Source organism: Manis pentadactyla, chromosome 13 (genome assembly GCF_030020395.1).
Source record: "Manis pentadactyla isolate mManPen7 chromosome 13, mManPen7.hap1, whole genome shotgun sequence".
In the NCBI taxonomy this organism is placed as follows: Eukaryota; Metazoa; Chordata; class Mammalia; order Pholidota; family Manidae; genus Manis; species Manis pentadactyla.
The window spans coordinates 8765075-8780923 of record NC_080031.1 but is presented as its reverse complement, the minus strand read 5'-3'; the positions used below and the strand labels follow the sequence as shown (position 1 = coordinate 8780923).

General features: G+C 50.5%; 1 protein-coding gene across 5 annotated transcripts in view; it reads right to left on the bottom strand.

Moving 5' to 3' along the window:
• UBASH3B (ubiquitin associated and SH3 domain containing B) overlaps positions 1-14956 on the bottom strand; it is a 129819-nt gene extending 114863 nt beyond the window's left edge. The window contains exon 1 of one of the 5 annotated variants that reach the window (XM_036887614.2): positions 14472-14956. In XM_036887614.2, the coding sequence (XP_036743509.1) occupies positions 14472-14599 (128 nt within the window). In that variant the 5' untranslated portion in view covers positions 14600-14956. The other 4 variants (XM_036887615.2, XM_036887612.2, XM_036887616.2 and 1 more) reach the window with 4 other exon arrangements.
• Between the last annotated feature and the right edge of the window lie 893 nt (positions 14957-15849).

The following is a 15849-nucleotide window of genomic DNA, read 5'->3' as shown; positions in this document are numbered from 1 at the left end:
TCCTCCTGTCGGCCCATCTCACCGCTCACCACAGGCCATAAAACAACAACCATGCTCGCCACCACCCTGCCAATGCTTGATGGATGAAGTGACACCTGGAGATTTATGGTGCATGAAGCAGCCAGGCAGCAAAGGGTACAGCTGCTGTTCAGTCTTACAGTTGTGAGCCTGCAGTCTCAAGTTTAGAGGAAGATAAGAACTTCAAACTTTCTGCTCAGACCTGACGTCTGAGCTTCCTATGGGCTCTGTTGATGGACCAGTTGATTTTCTAGACCTACCTATAAGCTGACACCCCCAGGGCCCCCACCATCATCACCACACTGCCGACACGTCAGGGATTCTTCTAGATAAGGAGGGCAGCTCTGTGTACTCCTGAGGCCAGGCAGAAGACAGGTGTGGTGTGCTTAGGAATCTGTAGTGAGGACAAGGGCCATTCTCTGTTCCTAAGCCAGCTCCCCTCTTCCCCCCAGAACGTTTACCCAATCAGCTGTGCAGTATTTAAATTATCCATGGGCCCCAGGATTTAATGACGCTGGGAAGAGAACTTAAAACACATTCTCACCAAACACTTAGGATGGTGTGCTAACATCCACTCAGAGCCCCCTTCTGTGCCCCACACAACACTGTGATTCCACAGCTAGTGATCTGAAGCACCATATCTATCATTTACTGTGCACTTAAAGGTTGGGCTCTGAACAAGCTACTTTATGTGTATTATCTCATTTAACCATCATAACAATCCCTTGAGGCAGAAAACAGGACCCTCATTTAACAGATGCAAAAGCTGAGGCATAGAGGGGTTTAGTAACTTGCCCAAAGTGGAACGGGCCTTTGAATGTGTGTTGCGTTGACCACAAGCTCAAGTACCAGGCCAACAGCTATGCACTTTGTGCTGGGGGTCCCTGATCGAGGCCAGGGGAATAGGAGCATGCTTCCCACTCCCAGTGTGGGGTTCAAAACACAGCACGGGAGGAGGCCAGGAGAGCTGCTGGGTAGGGACCTGCTCACTACTGAGAACAATCCTGACCCCGACTTCTCATAGTTTGGAGTTGTGTGTCACACACACACACACACACACACACACACACACACACACACACTTGCAGAAAGGGTGATAATATCATTGCGACTCCACACCACTGGTCAGCTACCCACATGCAGTTAGGAAGGGCCCAAACCAACAGGCACCTCAGGTTGCCCTTTCAACCCCAGTTCTGTGTAATCTAGAGACATCACAGTATTTCTTTGGGTCTCAAGTTCCCTTCCTTCTGTTAGTCAAGAAACCTGAGTAAATCCCAGCTACACATCAGTACAGTACAGTGGGTGCCAATTAAGAACTCAGACTCGGGAGTCAGACTGCCTGGAGTACCACTTACCAGCTGCGTGATCTTGGGCCATTAAAAATCTCTGCACTTTAGTTTTCTCATCTGTGAAATGGGGATGGTCATAGTTCCTACATCATAAAGTTGTTCTGAGGAATGTACAAAGTAATGCACATGTAAAGGTTAAGAATACTGCCTATGTAGTAGGCACTCAATGAAGGCTGGCTAGGAATATCTGGGGTGCAGGCTGAGAATGAGGGTGGTGGGATGACAAAGGAGGGGTCTTTAATGGGAAAAGTAAACTAAGACAGTTTAGTAGACCTCTATTCTGTGAGAAATATGGACTGAGGGGCATGCAGACTGAGTGCTTCTTCTGGAAGCTTACATTTTGAACTGGTCTCTCAAAGGGCCCCTCATATTCCTCACTCTGACACCCACCTATCATGATAAGCTGAATAATGCCCCCTAAGGTCCTAGCCCCCAAACCTATGAATATGTTACCCACATGGCACAGGAGACTCTGCAGATATGAGTAAGCTAAGGGTCTTGAGCTGGAGAGATGCAACCTAAGGGTCTTTATGCGGGAAAGAGAGGCAGGGACAGACAGGACATGCGATGACAGGAGCAGGAGGTGAAATGGCACATTTGGAGGAAGGGGCCATGGACCAAAGAATCGCAGGTGGATTCTAGAAGCTGCAGAAGTCAAGGAAACGGAGCCTCCCCTCCAGCCTCCAGAAAGAATGCAGCTCTACTGACATCTTGATTTTAGACTCCAAATGCCCATGGTGGGCTTCTGATCTCTGAACTTCTAGAGAATAAATGTGGTCATTTTGAGCCACTGAATTTGTTATAGCAGCAATAGGAAGCTACTACACATGGCTTTGGTCACAAGTGTGTATTTCACAAAAGCTCTTGTTTTTCACAAAAGCCACTTGCTAACTCATTATGACTCATGTCCCTACTTCCCAAAAGACGTGAAGTGAAAAATGTAAGCTTCCAGAAGAAGCAGTCACTGATGGAACGAACTGGCCTGTCAAAGGGCCCCTCATATTCCTCACTCTGACAGAATTAGTCTCCCTGGACCACTGAGCTTGATTCGAGAAGCCTAGAATGGCCCACCCAACACTACACAAAACCAACAGTTCAGACTTGCAGGAAGAGCCTCAAAGTACCAGGACCCAAACATTGATAACAAATAATAGTATCGCTTTACATGTGCATGACTTTGGTGGTTTTTATTACATTTATATACATTGCCTCATTTTGATTCATCCCAGCTATAGAAATAGCTTGTTCAAAACCACATCATCAGAAAGTGTCACATCTAGAATTTGAACCGAGTCTTTTGTCCCTTAAGCCAACTTTCTTTCCCCTAGAGCAGAATACAATGTTTGTTCTTACTCTCATGGGTGGGAGACAGAGACAAGCATGGATCCCCTCCGACACCTACTGTACCCCTGGTATGACACTTCCTAACCCACCCATTCCAACCGGCCTGTCAACAAGTTAGCATCATCTTCTGTGGGCTGACATGCAAAGGGCAGCTGAGCAAAAGGGAGAGAAAGAACAGAGAAGCTGTATGAAAGGGTGAATCCAGAGAAGAAGAGTCCAGTCCATTCCTCCAGAGAACAGAGCTGAAACCCTGTTAGGAATCCATTGCTTGGAGGCAAAGCCCAGACTCAGAGAATTAGCCCGAGGTAGAAAAAAGAAACTGGTCTGGCTGGGGACATTCTGCTTCTGTCAGACTAAGCTGTTGGTCTTGAAAAAGTCACTTCATTTGCTTGTCTCATTTTACTTACAGGTAAAAAGAGGAAGTTGGACAAGATAAGCCCGACCACCAATTCTAGCTATATGTTTCTGAGATTCTGCCTCTGCAGGGTTTTTTTCTAAGTGGGAAGACTATTTCTTCAGGGATACTTGAAACATCCTCCACCTAGGGCAAGAACCTTACCTGAGCTTCTCCACCCTGAAGCAGAACCTGTCTTCCATCCAACAGAGCTCTCAAGCAAAGACAACTTCCCTTTCTTTTGGGTACGTGTACTTTCTCCAATTCCCTGATTTGGGTACCCCCAGTTCAAGATGTTCTGCTTGTTTCTTCCTCTATCATTTCCTTCCAAAGCATCCAATATGTCCATCATCCATTCCTATTCCATACCTCCCCACTTGTTTCCAGGTTATAGCCGACTGCAGGCGGACCCATGTGTGCAGACTACTTGCAATGACGCAGGGGACTTGAGAAAACATTCCCTCAGGGACACAAAAGCTGCTCCAACCCCCGACCAGCCCTCATGAATTTTGATGTCTTACAGACAGAGCAGAGATCCCCAGCATTCTTGCTGAGCTACTTCTGACGGCAGGCTGAGATCTCAGTATCTCTTGAGACCAAAAAGAGGAGGAACTAAGAAGGTTTCTCATGGCTTTATCCACAGCACTTAAAATGCACTGGCTGGCATGCAGTTAAGATCAGGAAAGATTTGTTGAATAAAGATGTAAATGAACAATAAATCCAGCAAGGATAATCAGGTGACCCTGGCGTGGTTTCCAGTGAGGACAGGGAAGTTCAGATGTGATATGGATGTGGAAGGGTAGAGGGCTGGTAACAAGGAAGAGATGGGAAGCAGGTAAAAAATCTGTAAGTGGGACTCAGCAGTGGGGGAATTCTAAAGGGCAGATAGAATTCTGGAATTCACATCAGAGATTCCAGCAAACTATCTATATTTTCACAGTCAGATCTCAGTCAGCAGCCTCAGATTCAGAGAGTAGATTCCAGCCCTCGGAGGAAAGAGCTGTCAAAAAGCTGGGCAGGATCCCAGTGTCCGGGTGCTTAGGACTCTGGGACAGCTGGAGAGGATGACCAGACACCCCACTGAGAGGCTTTGCACTCTTGGTCTGAGGACATCTCATTCGCAACCAACAACTTTACTCACATTGGAAATGCAAAGGGACGGAAACATCTTGCTGACCTCAAACTTTTTCATGAAATTCTCTTCTCTTCTTCCAGGACCTCTCTCATTTTATTCTTTTCTTGCTTCTTGAACCATTCCTCTTAGCCTCCTTCACCTGGTCTTTTCTCCTTACCCACCAGCTGGTCTCCCAGAATTCTATCCTCAGGGGTGGCTTCTTTCTTTTACTTTACATTCTGCCTGGTTCATTACACTTACTCCCACGTATGTGTACCATCAATCCCCAATGATACTCCCCCGCACAACCTCTCCTCTGAGCTCCAGATCCTTATTTCCAATTGCATCCTTATCTACATATTTATAGCACCTAAAACACGTCTCAAACCAAACACATCACCTCTTCCTCTAATCTACTCTATTTTCCGTTATGTCCTATCTTGGTTAATAATGTCTCCACCTTTCTAGTCTCCAAGCTGGAAATCTTGAGCTACTTTTTTGCTCCCTGATTCTTTACACCCAAGAGATGATAAATCCCATCAATTCAATTTCAAAAATACCTCTAGAACTGGCTCTTGTTAATCTTAATTCAAGTCCTGCTACTTTTCCCCTGGACTATTCCAACCGCCTGGCTTCCATACCCACTTTTCCTCTGCTCCATTCCAGTCCATTCTTTATACTGACTTGCCTGCTTTAAAATGTTACTTTCCATAACCTCTAGGAAACAATCTGGCCCCAACTAATTTCTCCTTTCTTATCTCACCACCCCTCTTTGGTTCCCCTCCCACCAAATCCCAGCCCCCAGGTGTCTTATGCCCTGAATTTCATACTGTTTTCTTTGATTGGAATGCTCTTCCCTCTCCTATGCCTAGAAAATCTCTATTCATTGTTTAAAGTCTGTCTTAATTATCACCTTCTCTGTTTTCCTCAACCTTCCCAAGTAACATTAATTGCTTTTTTCAGTGGTCCCATGGGGCGTTCTGAGTGTTTTTCAAACACCCACTGTGGCACTAATTGTATTATTATACCATGTTTATGATTTATGTGTCTTTGTCGCTTCAGCTCAAGCTGAGCTCACAGAGAACAAAGACCATCTTTACATCACTAACAAGTTCCTGGCATCGAGTAGGCACGTAAATGCTGACGGTAGAATGAATGAAATAACATCAAATCTCAATGTAGGCCCAACTATGGGCCAGCTGTTCCCAGTGGAAGCAAAAATGCTTCCTTTGCTTTCTAAGCTAGATACACCCAGTACCGAAGGTGCTCATTTAGCTGGGGTAAGACAGAAGGTGGGAGGAGGTAAGCACCATGATTTAAGAAACTCAAGTTTAGATTAAAATCTGCCTTTCTCTTCATTTGTGGTGGAATAGAAAATCACTGCAACTATCTACTGATCTTCCCAAACACCTACCTCTCAAATGAAGAAAATTATTGCTCCTGTCTTATTTACATTTACATTTCTTATTTACTCCAGGGCTTCCTGTCTGTATTACCCACCTCACCTCCTCACACAGATACTGCATGTATCTCTTGCATCACATTTACCACATCTTATCCTAATTTTTGATCTTCCACACCAGACTACCAGTTCCCTGAGGGTGGAGATTATATATAATTATATCTTTGTACTCCCAACTCCTATTATATTAGGCTGTAATGTGTTCTCATTTCCTATACATGGGGTAAAGGGTCTATAGTTAAAAAAAAAAATGGCATTACCCAGGGGACTTTCCATGGAGATAAGATAAGACATATACAATGTTGGGGTTTTTTTTTTTCCCTTGTCTTGTTCCTCAAAGATCTCAATTGCTGAGTTGTAAGAGAACAGGTCATTGTAGATGGCAGGGGCTGAAGGCCTAGAACAAAGCAATCTGTATCCCCATTTGTGAAATAGGGGTGACCCTCTCTGCCTTGCTTGCTTCACCGAGTGAAGCTTAATAAGGCTCAGGGAGAAAGCAGAGAGGAGAGAGAGAAGAGAGGAAGGGAGGTGGGGAGAGGGGAGAAAAGGAAGGTTATGGGAGGGGATGCCAAATGCATGATGGGTGAGCGAGTCCTCCAGGATGGGTTAAATCTGATTTGGCAAACAGACGAGAAGATGGGCAGGTAGGCAAGTCAAGGGCAGGTTTATTCAGAAATGAGACAGCAGAGGCCATGGCTTCGGAGCTCCAGCCACCCTGCGTGGTCCTGCCTGTTTGCCCGTAGGCTGTACACAAAAGCAGCCATTGGAGGCAGATTTCTTTCCTCCTCTCTAAGTGCTTCCCACCCAAGAAAAGAGAATAAACATTTAGAAAGGGAATGCTCCCAGTAAATAGTTTTGAATGGGGCAGTCAACACGGAAGTAGGATTCTAAACAATCCTGCCACCTGATTCATGGAGAAGGTTTAGCCAATAAAACCTGAGAAGAGCTCGGGAACACTGGACCGCCTCTGGCCATCTGTGCCGTCAGCTTCCCCTTGGCATTTTCCCGACCGCTGTGAGCGACTACGGTGGTGTTTCTTCCAGCTTCCCTCTGTGTGTGGCAAGAGCCCTGGTCTCGGGGGGAGCTCATGCCACTGTTGCTTTATGTACAAGAATGTTTATGCTTCCACTGGGACACTGGGACACAATGGGAACTGGTACACAAAGAGCTGATGACATCAATGAAAGATGGCCCTTTAATTAAAGAGGTGCCCACGAGGAAATTATTTCCCCAAGGGGCTGGGCTCCAGGCACTAACCTTCTCTCTCATTTGACCAGCACTTCGGCGGTATTTTGCAAGAAAGCGCATCGTGTACCAATTTGAAAATTATACTAATGCACAGTAGTTAAAGGACTCCCCACTGCTGTAATTGCCTCATATCTTTCTTTCTTCCTGTTTATTTGCTCTCTAGAATATCAACAGTCCTGAAGGGTTTCCTTTAAAGGGAGAGGAGAAGAATTTGATAAGAAGCTTTGAAACAAAACAAAAACAAGAACAGAAAAGTCAAGTGCTCTGGAACAGAAAAGCATACAGGAAGCAGTGAGAACATCCTCATGCTGTCCAAAGACACTTGTTCATGTCACCCCCTAGTCACCTGAGAGGTGGTTGACATTAACCCCTTTTACAGCTAGGAACACTGAGACCCGGAAAAGGAAAAGGATGTGAGTCCAAATAGCCAATAAGTGAGAGCGCAAAGCCGCGGCCGGGAAGGGTAAACTGAGTTCGCTGTCATGGTGTGTTATCACTGGGCCACCTGCAGGGTCTGAGCCGAACCCAGTGCCTTTAGATTATCTGTAAAGTGTTACTCCCCCAGGCCTAGAAAAGGCAAGCCTGCTGCTCAGAGGGTCATTGTGGAGGATCTGCACCAGCTCGGGACAGGGGCTGATTTCAGAGAGCCCAGTTGTGAAACTGGACATACATCTTTTCCTCCTGAGAACTGCACAGAACTGAGTAGGATGCCGTGCCCACAGTAAGAGCCCGGATGATTCCTTGGTGTTGGTCGGAGGCACTGCACCATAGGCGTCGTGTGACTGCCAGTTCACCAGGAAAATGAGGAAGCTGGCAAGATGGACCAACAGGAAACACAGTAGCCTACCGTGTACCCTGAGCACCTGCCAGGTCTGGGGGAGCAGGCTACACCCCTCCCTTCATCCTCCAGGGAAGAGAAGACCCAGACATTTGCCCGTAAGTCTCTGGAAAAATCCTCCACTGAGGAGGACAGGACTTTGAGACCTGGTGGGACCATGGGACTCTCATTCTCCAGCATTGGCTCTGAGTCCTGCTGGGCCTGTGCCCATCACAGGGCAGGGGAGCCATTCCTGAGTGCACTTTCTTCCCCTCGCCAGGGCTGGAGTCTGACTCCATTTGAGACTAACTGGAGGAGAGCCATTGGCACTCCTTCCAATCCCCAACCCCAGCCATTGATTATAGTCAGCAGCTCAGGCACGGCTCTGCTCCATGTCTGCTTCCACATGGCCCGGCACCCCTGGGGTCACGCGGAGGGGGCGGGGGGGCACAGGTGCAGTGCGGAGGGATGGCAACAGTCAGACTCCCCCCCACACTCACTGGACTATTATGAGTATTTATGAATATAAAGCATTATGCCCGCAGCCCAGTGAGAAGCAGCAAGATGGAAACGTGGAGGGCAACCAGGAAATCAGGAAACAGAGGGAGCTGTGCAGGCGAAAAACCACCCCTGGAGAAGCAACCTCCTTCCTGAGAGCTTCCGGAAAGCCAGGGACTCCGCACCTGTTTGCATGCAGTGGCACCTTTAGCCCTCCCAATAGTCCTTGGACATAAGTACTGTTATTGACAATGTCTTACAGACAGGGAAACTGAGGCTTAGCATGCTTAGCCACTTGCCCAAGGTCAACCAGTTCGTAAGAGGCAGAGCTGGCCTTCAAATCCAAGCTGATTAAATAGCTACCGTAAGTTCAGCAGATAACAATTGGGTCTCTTCAGTTGCTGCCTGCCCAGGTAGCAGGACTCCCCCTCACACACCACACACCAGATGCCTGCTGGGACAGTGGTGGCACTGTCAGCTCTGCCTTCATCGGCAGGGGCAGAGCTACCAAGAGACACAGGATTCCCTGGGCTTGGTGTCTCCCTGAAAAGCAAAGCCTGCAGTTCTGCAAACGATTGTCCACTCAGTGAAAAGAAGCTACAGTTTGAGGCGGCTGAGGGCAGAGGGAGGGGTGGTGACGGAAGCCGCAGGACAGAGTCTTAAGGCTGTCACAGCGTCCCAAGTCATAAGGATGCTCTTCATTCTCTGAAGCACTTAATCTTCTGAACCTCAGCTTTCTTGTGAAAGTATCAATGTCTGAGACTTGAAAATGATTATATTTACAAATCTACCTCATCATCTTTAAGGTGGTCTAAAAATTGAAGGTGATATCAGGCCATAACAGGGAATTTTCATAGGAGCTGTGTGTAAGGGGCTGGACTTACATTACTAGCCCACTCGAATACAACAGATCTACTCAGCAATGAAAGGACACAAACCACAGATACATCCAGCATCATGAGTCTCAAAAATATTGTGCTTTAGGAAAGAAACCAGGCAGGCGGCAAAAGCATGCATCGCATGATTCCACTTACATGCAAGTCTAGAAAATGCAAACTCACCTAGTGACAGAGAGCAGATGGAAGGTTGCTCGGGGGGTAGGGATGGAGAAGGGGTTGACTTGCAAAGAGGCCCGAGGAGACTGAGGGGGGACGAACATGTGTTGTGTCTTGTGCCGGGGATCACACGGGTGTATGCATTTATCAAAACTGATCAATCTCCAAATTGGTTTCCTTTATTTTACGTAAACTACCCTTCAATAAATAAAGTTAGGCAAAATGCACAGCAAGGTCTTTCCTTTTGAACCAGGGCCTCTTACATAGCCTGGAAAGTTCACCAGACTTGCAGTTTGGCCTGAGGCAGTCGCAGTGACACAGCCCACAGGAGGCAAGTCCCTGAGTTCCTCTGAGTCTCAAGCCCCCTCATCTTTAAAAAAGCACCAAGGCTTTGCTGGTGCGCCTTACTGCACAGGGCTTTGTGTTGATCAAGGATGGTATTTAGTGCATGTGAGAGCAATTTTTCAAATGAAAATAACACACCAACATTAAGGAGTATTGTGTGGGCACATGGGCACACAGTCATAGTGGGTACAGGAGGGACTTCCTCCCCCTGCCCATCTATAAGATCCCCTCAGCTCCAAGTGGGCCATGGATTTTCTTCTCTGTCTACCCAAAGCCCCTGAGAAGGCAGCCACAAGCCCCTACCCAGAATCGGCCACAATTCAGAGATGCTGAGTTGACCAACTACTTTCAGAGGTTCCGATGTCGGCCACCAGGTAAGCTGGAGTAGGCCAGGGAAACCGGGCACTTGCATTCATGGAGTCTGCAAGACGCCCCTCAATTCCTCATGCAGCCAGCTTTGAGCTGTTTTTTGTCTTTGGTTGTGAGGCATAGCTAATGCAGCTTGTCCAAAGCAAAGTTGAAAGCGTTTATTCCAGATCTTTCCTTCCGCCACTGTCCTGCTCTTTAAGTAGGTGCTGTTCAAATACTCTCAGTAGACAAAAGGACAACTGCATAGCACATGTAAATCCTTGCTGGAGGTGTCAACCACCATCTCCCCACCTTCCTTTCCTTCCAATCCAACACGGTAACGCCATCATCATAGCTATGTTGTGCCCAGATTATAATTTTAACTGCTCCAACTCCTTTCCTGCCCAAGATCTCATTTTGTTTCAGAAAGCCTTGAGAGTTACAAGGAACAAACATTGCCATGCACGGGAGCTGGTCAGGATACTGAGGGAAGAAAAGGGTTAAACGAAGCTGTAAAAGCTTCAAGTCAGAGGCTGGACTAGAACTCAGGATAAGGACCCCCTGCCACAGTGTCCTTTTGTAAGATTATATCTCAGTCACTAGGAAACACTCAAAAGCCATTTGCTACAGACAAGGTTCTAGCCACAGGCAGCATCAAACCGCAAACACAAGGCCAGAGCTAACAGCAGCAAGGACTCCGCAAACTCCATCTTTCAGTGCCTGGCTCCCCCAGTCCGCCTCAAGCTACAGAAGAGATAAGAGAGAAGAGTTTCACTGCCCCCAGAAACCACAGCCAGCCAGCAGGGGGTGGTTAAGAAATCCAGTTGTAAAGCGACAAACTATCAGAGTTCCTGTCCCACCCTGTAGGGTGATAAGCCACCCTCTCCCCTGCCCCCAGGCAGCCTCCTCCTCAGGCCTTTGCAGAGCATGCACACACCCTGCTTTGCCTTCCAACCAACACCTCACTCTGGTCTTGACCAAGCTGGACTTTTATTTTTATTACTTTTGGAACAGGGAAGAGCCAGGAGTCATCAAAAGAAAAAGGAAGGGACAGGCCATTTGGCCCCTTGAACGTTTCCTTCCTGAGGCCTTCCTGAGGCCTCGCTAACACCTCCATTCTTGTCACACACACACACACACACACACACACACACACAGACACACACACATCACCCCCACCCCCACCCCCGTAAAAGTCGTCACTTCTTATTCCCTCTCCGCATGTCAGGTTCGACCACAGCGTCTAAATTGGACAGAAGGCCATAGGATGGGATGGAAAAAATCTAGCACAGCCCCAGGGTTGGAATGAGCCAAGAGCACATTCTCTGAGGTCACCCTGCCTGCTCAGCTCTCTTCCCGGTGGCTCTGTCTAGCACTGCACAAACATGTTCAGTAACCCCGCTCCCCTCCGGGGGAGCCAGTGAGGCCCTGAGGAGTCAAGGGACTAGTCCAAGACCACAGCACAACGCAGGCTCTAAGGGACCTGCGTCTTGGTGAGCTCCCTGCCGGCCCACCCAAAGCCCAGTGGGAGGCCCCTCTTGCTGCTGCACACAAGGCCCAGTTACTCCCCCGGGAGAAGAAGCCACAGCTGTCCGCCTGGCTCCACCAGGCTCTCCAGAAGTCATGCTCCAGACACCGGTCGCATCCCATCTTGAGGACTCCTGCATGGCCACATCTTCCTGAAGCCAGGAAACTGTCCCGGCTCTCTCCTGCTTTGAATTTCATCATGCTCCCTCCTGACTTAAAAGGAAGTTAAAAGTCTGCTCTTCGGACTCTCAGACGGGCTGGGTGGAGAAGTCCCTCTTCTTACTGACCTGAGTTACTAAGGGAAGGCTGGCCACATCAGCCTCCCTAGGGTGAGGAAGAAGAGAAGCCAACCTGGGGTGCGGGCCAGAGTGGAACTAGATTGGGTGACTTCGGGCAGAGAATCTGAGGAGACAGAAGAGGAAACCCCAATCTCCCTCCCACCGGGGCTGCTGCATCAAGACCCACTTGGTTACCTTCTCAGTAAGGAGAAGCAACGCTAGTAATAATAGCAGAGAGGCTGAATGATGGCTCCCCCCAAAATATTGTTGTCCTAATCCCTGGAACCTGAGAACATTACCTTATGGGGGGGAAACAAAAGGATTTTGCAGATGTGACAAAGTTAAGGATCTTGAAATGGAAAGATGATCCTGCATTATTTGGGAAGGCTCTAAATGCAATCAGAAGTTGTCTTTATAGGAAAGAGGCAGGAGGAGAATTTGACATAGACATAAACGAGACCATGGAGGCAGGGAGTGGCGTAATAGAGGCAGAAGCCAAAAATGCTGGCAGCTACCTGGAGTTGGAGGAGGCGAGGAATAGATTCTCCCTTGGAGTCCCTGGAGGAAGCACAGCCCTGCGTACACCTTGATTTCAGCCTACTGACTCTGATTTAGGGCTTCTGGCCTCCAGGATTATGAGAGAACAAATTTCTGTTATTTGAAGCCACCTAGTAATTTGCAGTAATTTGTTATAGCAGCCACAGAAACTTCTACAGTACCTGACACTTGGTGACTGTGTGCCAGGCATTGCACCAAACATTTTACCTGCACTAACTCTTTACATCCTGGCCCTGGGTGAGTTGAGCAGACACACTGCTTCGTTTGAATCCCAGTCCCATCGCTTCGCGTTGTGACGTTGAGCAAGTTGTGAAACCATACTACACCTCTGTTTCCAAGTCCATAAAATGGGCATAGAGTTGTCTTTCTCACTGGGTTGCCAGGAGGATGAAATAGTTAATAAAGGTTAAAGTGCTTAGAAGAGTATATATATACATATATAGTAAGTACTTGATAAACACTATGAGGAGATCTCAGGACTTGAGCCAGCCAAAATTAGACCATCATCCTAATGTGTCAGAACATAAACAAGTTTTCCTCTTGGACCCAGTACAGAAAAGAGATATTCCTTTAAAGGTTTGAATAGCAAACATGACAGTCTGAGAAGTTCAGTTAAGTATTTCTTCCCTCAGTTAAGTACTTTAGGTCCTTATTGCTGGCCCCATTTCACAGAAAGGCAGGTGCCCGGGTCAGTGCCACTTCTGCAGGGTTGCCCAGCAGACTTCCCGACCCCCACCTCCCGTTCTTAAGGAGAGCTATAGGCATGGATCTTTCATAAGAAGTACACCACTTACCACATCCACACCTAAGCCCCCTGCAGAGCTCCCACATCTTCGGCCTGTAACTCTGGCCTGAGGGACTGGAGCCCCAGGGCTTGGAAGTCAGGGGGAGGCAGGAATGTCAGTCCCTTCCTTCCCTTCCAAGGCCACTCCAACCCTCTCAGCAGGCTGGGTAGAATTTATCGATAAAATCAGAGGTCTGCTTTGATTAAGAGGTTACAGCCAAGTTAGCAAAGAATAATCAGGATTTGTCCAGAAACCAAGGAAGGGTAAACCTAGAGTTATCACCTGAAAACAGGAGGGGGAAACAAAACCAAACTTCCATTAACTCAGCCCTTCCTTATAAAGTTTGCCCAGCTCTCCAGTTCAGGTGATGTAATTCCAAGCAGCGGCGCCTCCGCGGCATCCCAGGCCTTGGGGCCCCACCTAAAAAAATCTGCCTGCGGGGAATTCACCAAGGGCTTGGCCACGGGGCCTTGGCTTCCTCCTAGGCAGGGTTCCAGCCCCACGATGTTGATGGAGCAGCTTAAGACTCCTCCTGCCGAGCCGCCGCCGCCGCGTGCTGGCGACCAGGCCCCGTCCCAGCAGGCTGCAGGGACAGCCACCTGCGCGCTCTCTGCCCTTCCTACCCCGCCGTCCAAGGGGAAGAAGGATGAGGAAGGGCAACTCCCCCGCCTTACTCTCGGGCACCCACTGGTTTCTGCGCCGCCGTCACCCCTGACGAGGACCCAGGGGCCCAGGAGGAATCGCTTCCCCTTCCCATTCCATCCTCCCCATCAATGAACACGCTGCAACACCCACGCGCCCGCTCCTCCTACTCCGGAGGGACCCGAGCCGGAGAGCGACATCCGGAGCCGGGAGCCGCCGCGGCCGGAGCGCCTGCCTGCCTCCCTTCCTTCCCCGCTGTCGCTCGCCCTCTCCCAGCCATCTGAGAAGCCCGAGCCGGCCCCGGGCCCCGGATCAGGAGGGAGCCCGACTTCTCCGTGGGGCCCGCGCGACGCCGGCTCGGCCCCACCCGTGGAGGCCCGGCGCGGGGCACGGCCCCTGGGACTCGCACCCGGTGCCCGCGGGCATGCCTCACCTCGGGCGGGCCTCACCTTAAGCACCCCGAGCAGGCCGCCGGCCAAGCGCTCCCGCGCGGCGTCTTCCCCTGCGCCCCCGCCGGGGCGAGCCGGGTCCCGGGCCGCCCGCGCGCCCATCCTGCCCCCAGCAGGTCGTGGGCAGCCGGGAGCGCGCCGCCCGGCGGGCAGGCGCTGGAGGCGAGCCGGAGCGAAGCCGAGGGCCGGCGGCGCGCGGCGGAAGGGGTCGCGAGGGCTGCGAGCGCGGCCACTTACGCGCGGGCTCTGGGGAACCCCATGGAGAGGAGCACGTCCAGCGCCGACCCATGCTTGATGGTGCCCGGGCGCTGCTGGCGGCTCCTCCGCGGGGTGACTTTGCTGTACAGCTCCTCTCTCGCAGCCATGCCGAGCGCGCTGGGGTGGCCGTCCGGAGCTGCTGCTCAGCGGCCAGCCATCGCCGGGGCGGGCGCCCGGGCCGGAGCGTCCGCGGGGGAGGGGGGCGCCGGGCGGGAGCAGCGCACGGGGCTCGGGGACCGAGAGCCGGCGGCAGGCGGCGGCGCTCGGAGCTTCCCCAGCGCCGAGACTCTGACGCTTCCTGGTGAGGCCACCGGAGCCAGAACGGCCGCGGGCTGCTCCTGCCGGACCAGGCGGCAGCCACTCCAGCCCTCGGAGCCCCCGGCGAGGCGCCGGCAGCCGCGCTCTCTCCTCCGCCCCCTGCCTTCTCCCCTCCGAGCAGTCCGGGAATTTGCACTGAGTAATTTTTGAATGGATCAAAAAGGAAAAGGAGCCTGTGGGCCGGCCCTGCCGTGCCCGCACCGGGGCCCCGCCCCTCTCTTAAAGCGGAAGGCTGCCGGAGGCCGGGCCCGGGCCGTGCGGTCTGGGGCTTCTACGCGGAGGATTCCACCCGGAGGAGGGTTCGCACCCGCGCAGGGTCCCTGGTGCGTCCGCGCCCCAAACCTCCTCTGTGGCGTGTACTAGGGCCACCTGGGCCTTGAGACACCAGATGAACACAATTCAAGTTTGCTATGTTCTAGATGGGGTTAATAGTGGAAACTGGGCAAATTCATGGATGATATTAATGAACCAGAAGGCCGACCCATATGCCCAGATAAAAAGATTATGCTTTCGAGAGACCCTGCAGAGCTCAGAGGAGTGTCACGGTCCTTGGAGACCAAGTTCCCATCAGCCGACCAAGTGGCCACACTGAAGACCTGCCATGCTCTCCATGACTGAGATGGCGACTTCAGGGCAAAGACCTGGGACCTGGGGCGCTCAAGCCTGGGAGGGGAGAGCAAAGGAGGGAATGGACAGAGCAGAAAGAAGAGAAAGGGGAAGAAGGTGAAAGGAGGAAGGGGCAGGGGAGGGAGGGGGTGGGAAGCAGAGGGAGGGTGAAGGAAGAAGAAACGGAGAAAGAACCCTAGTTATAAAAGGTGTTGGAAATGCAGTGTGTTAATTTTCATTATGGAATGAGTGCACTGTCAATAAAAGGATTCAGAGAGGACCCTGATCATCAACTGCTCAGCAGTGAGGAACATGAAGTGCATCACAGGTTGGACAAAACTGCTCCCACCTCAAAGGAAATGCAAGTCCTAACCACACCTACTACCCCACACCCCGCACCATGAGCTTGGCTTTCCAATATGAAAGCTCTTCC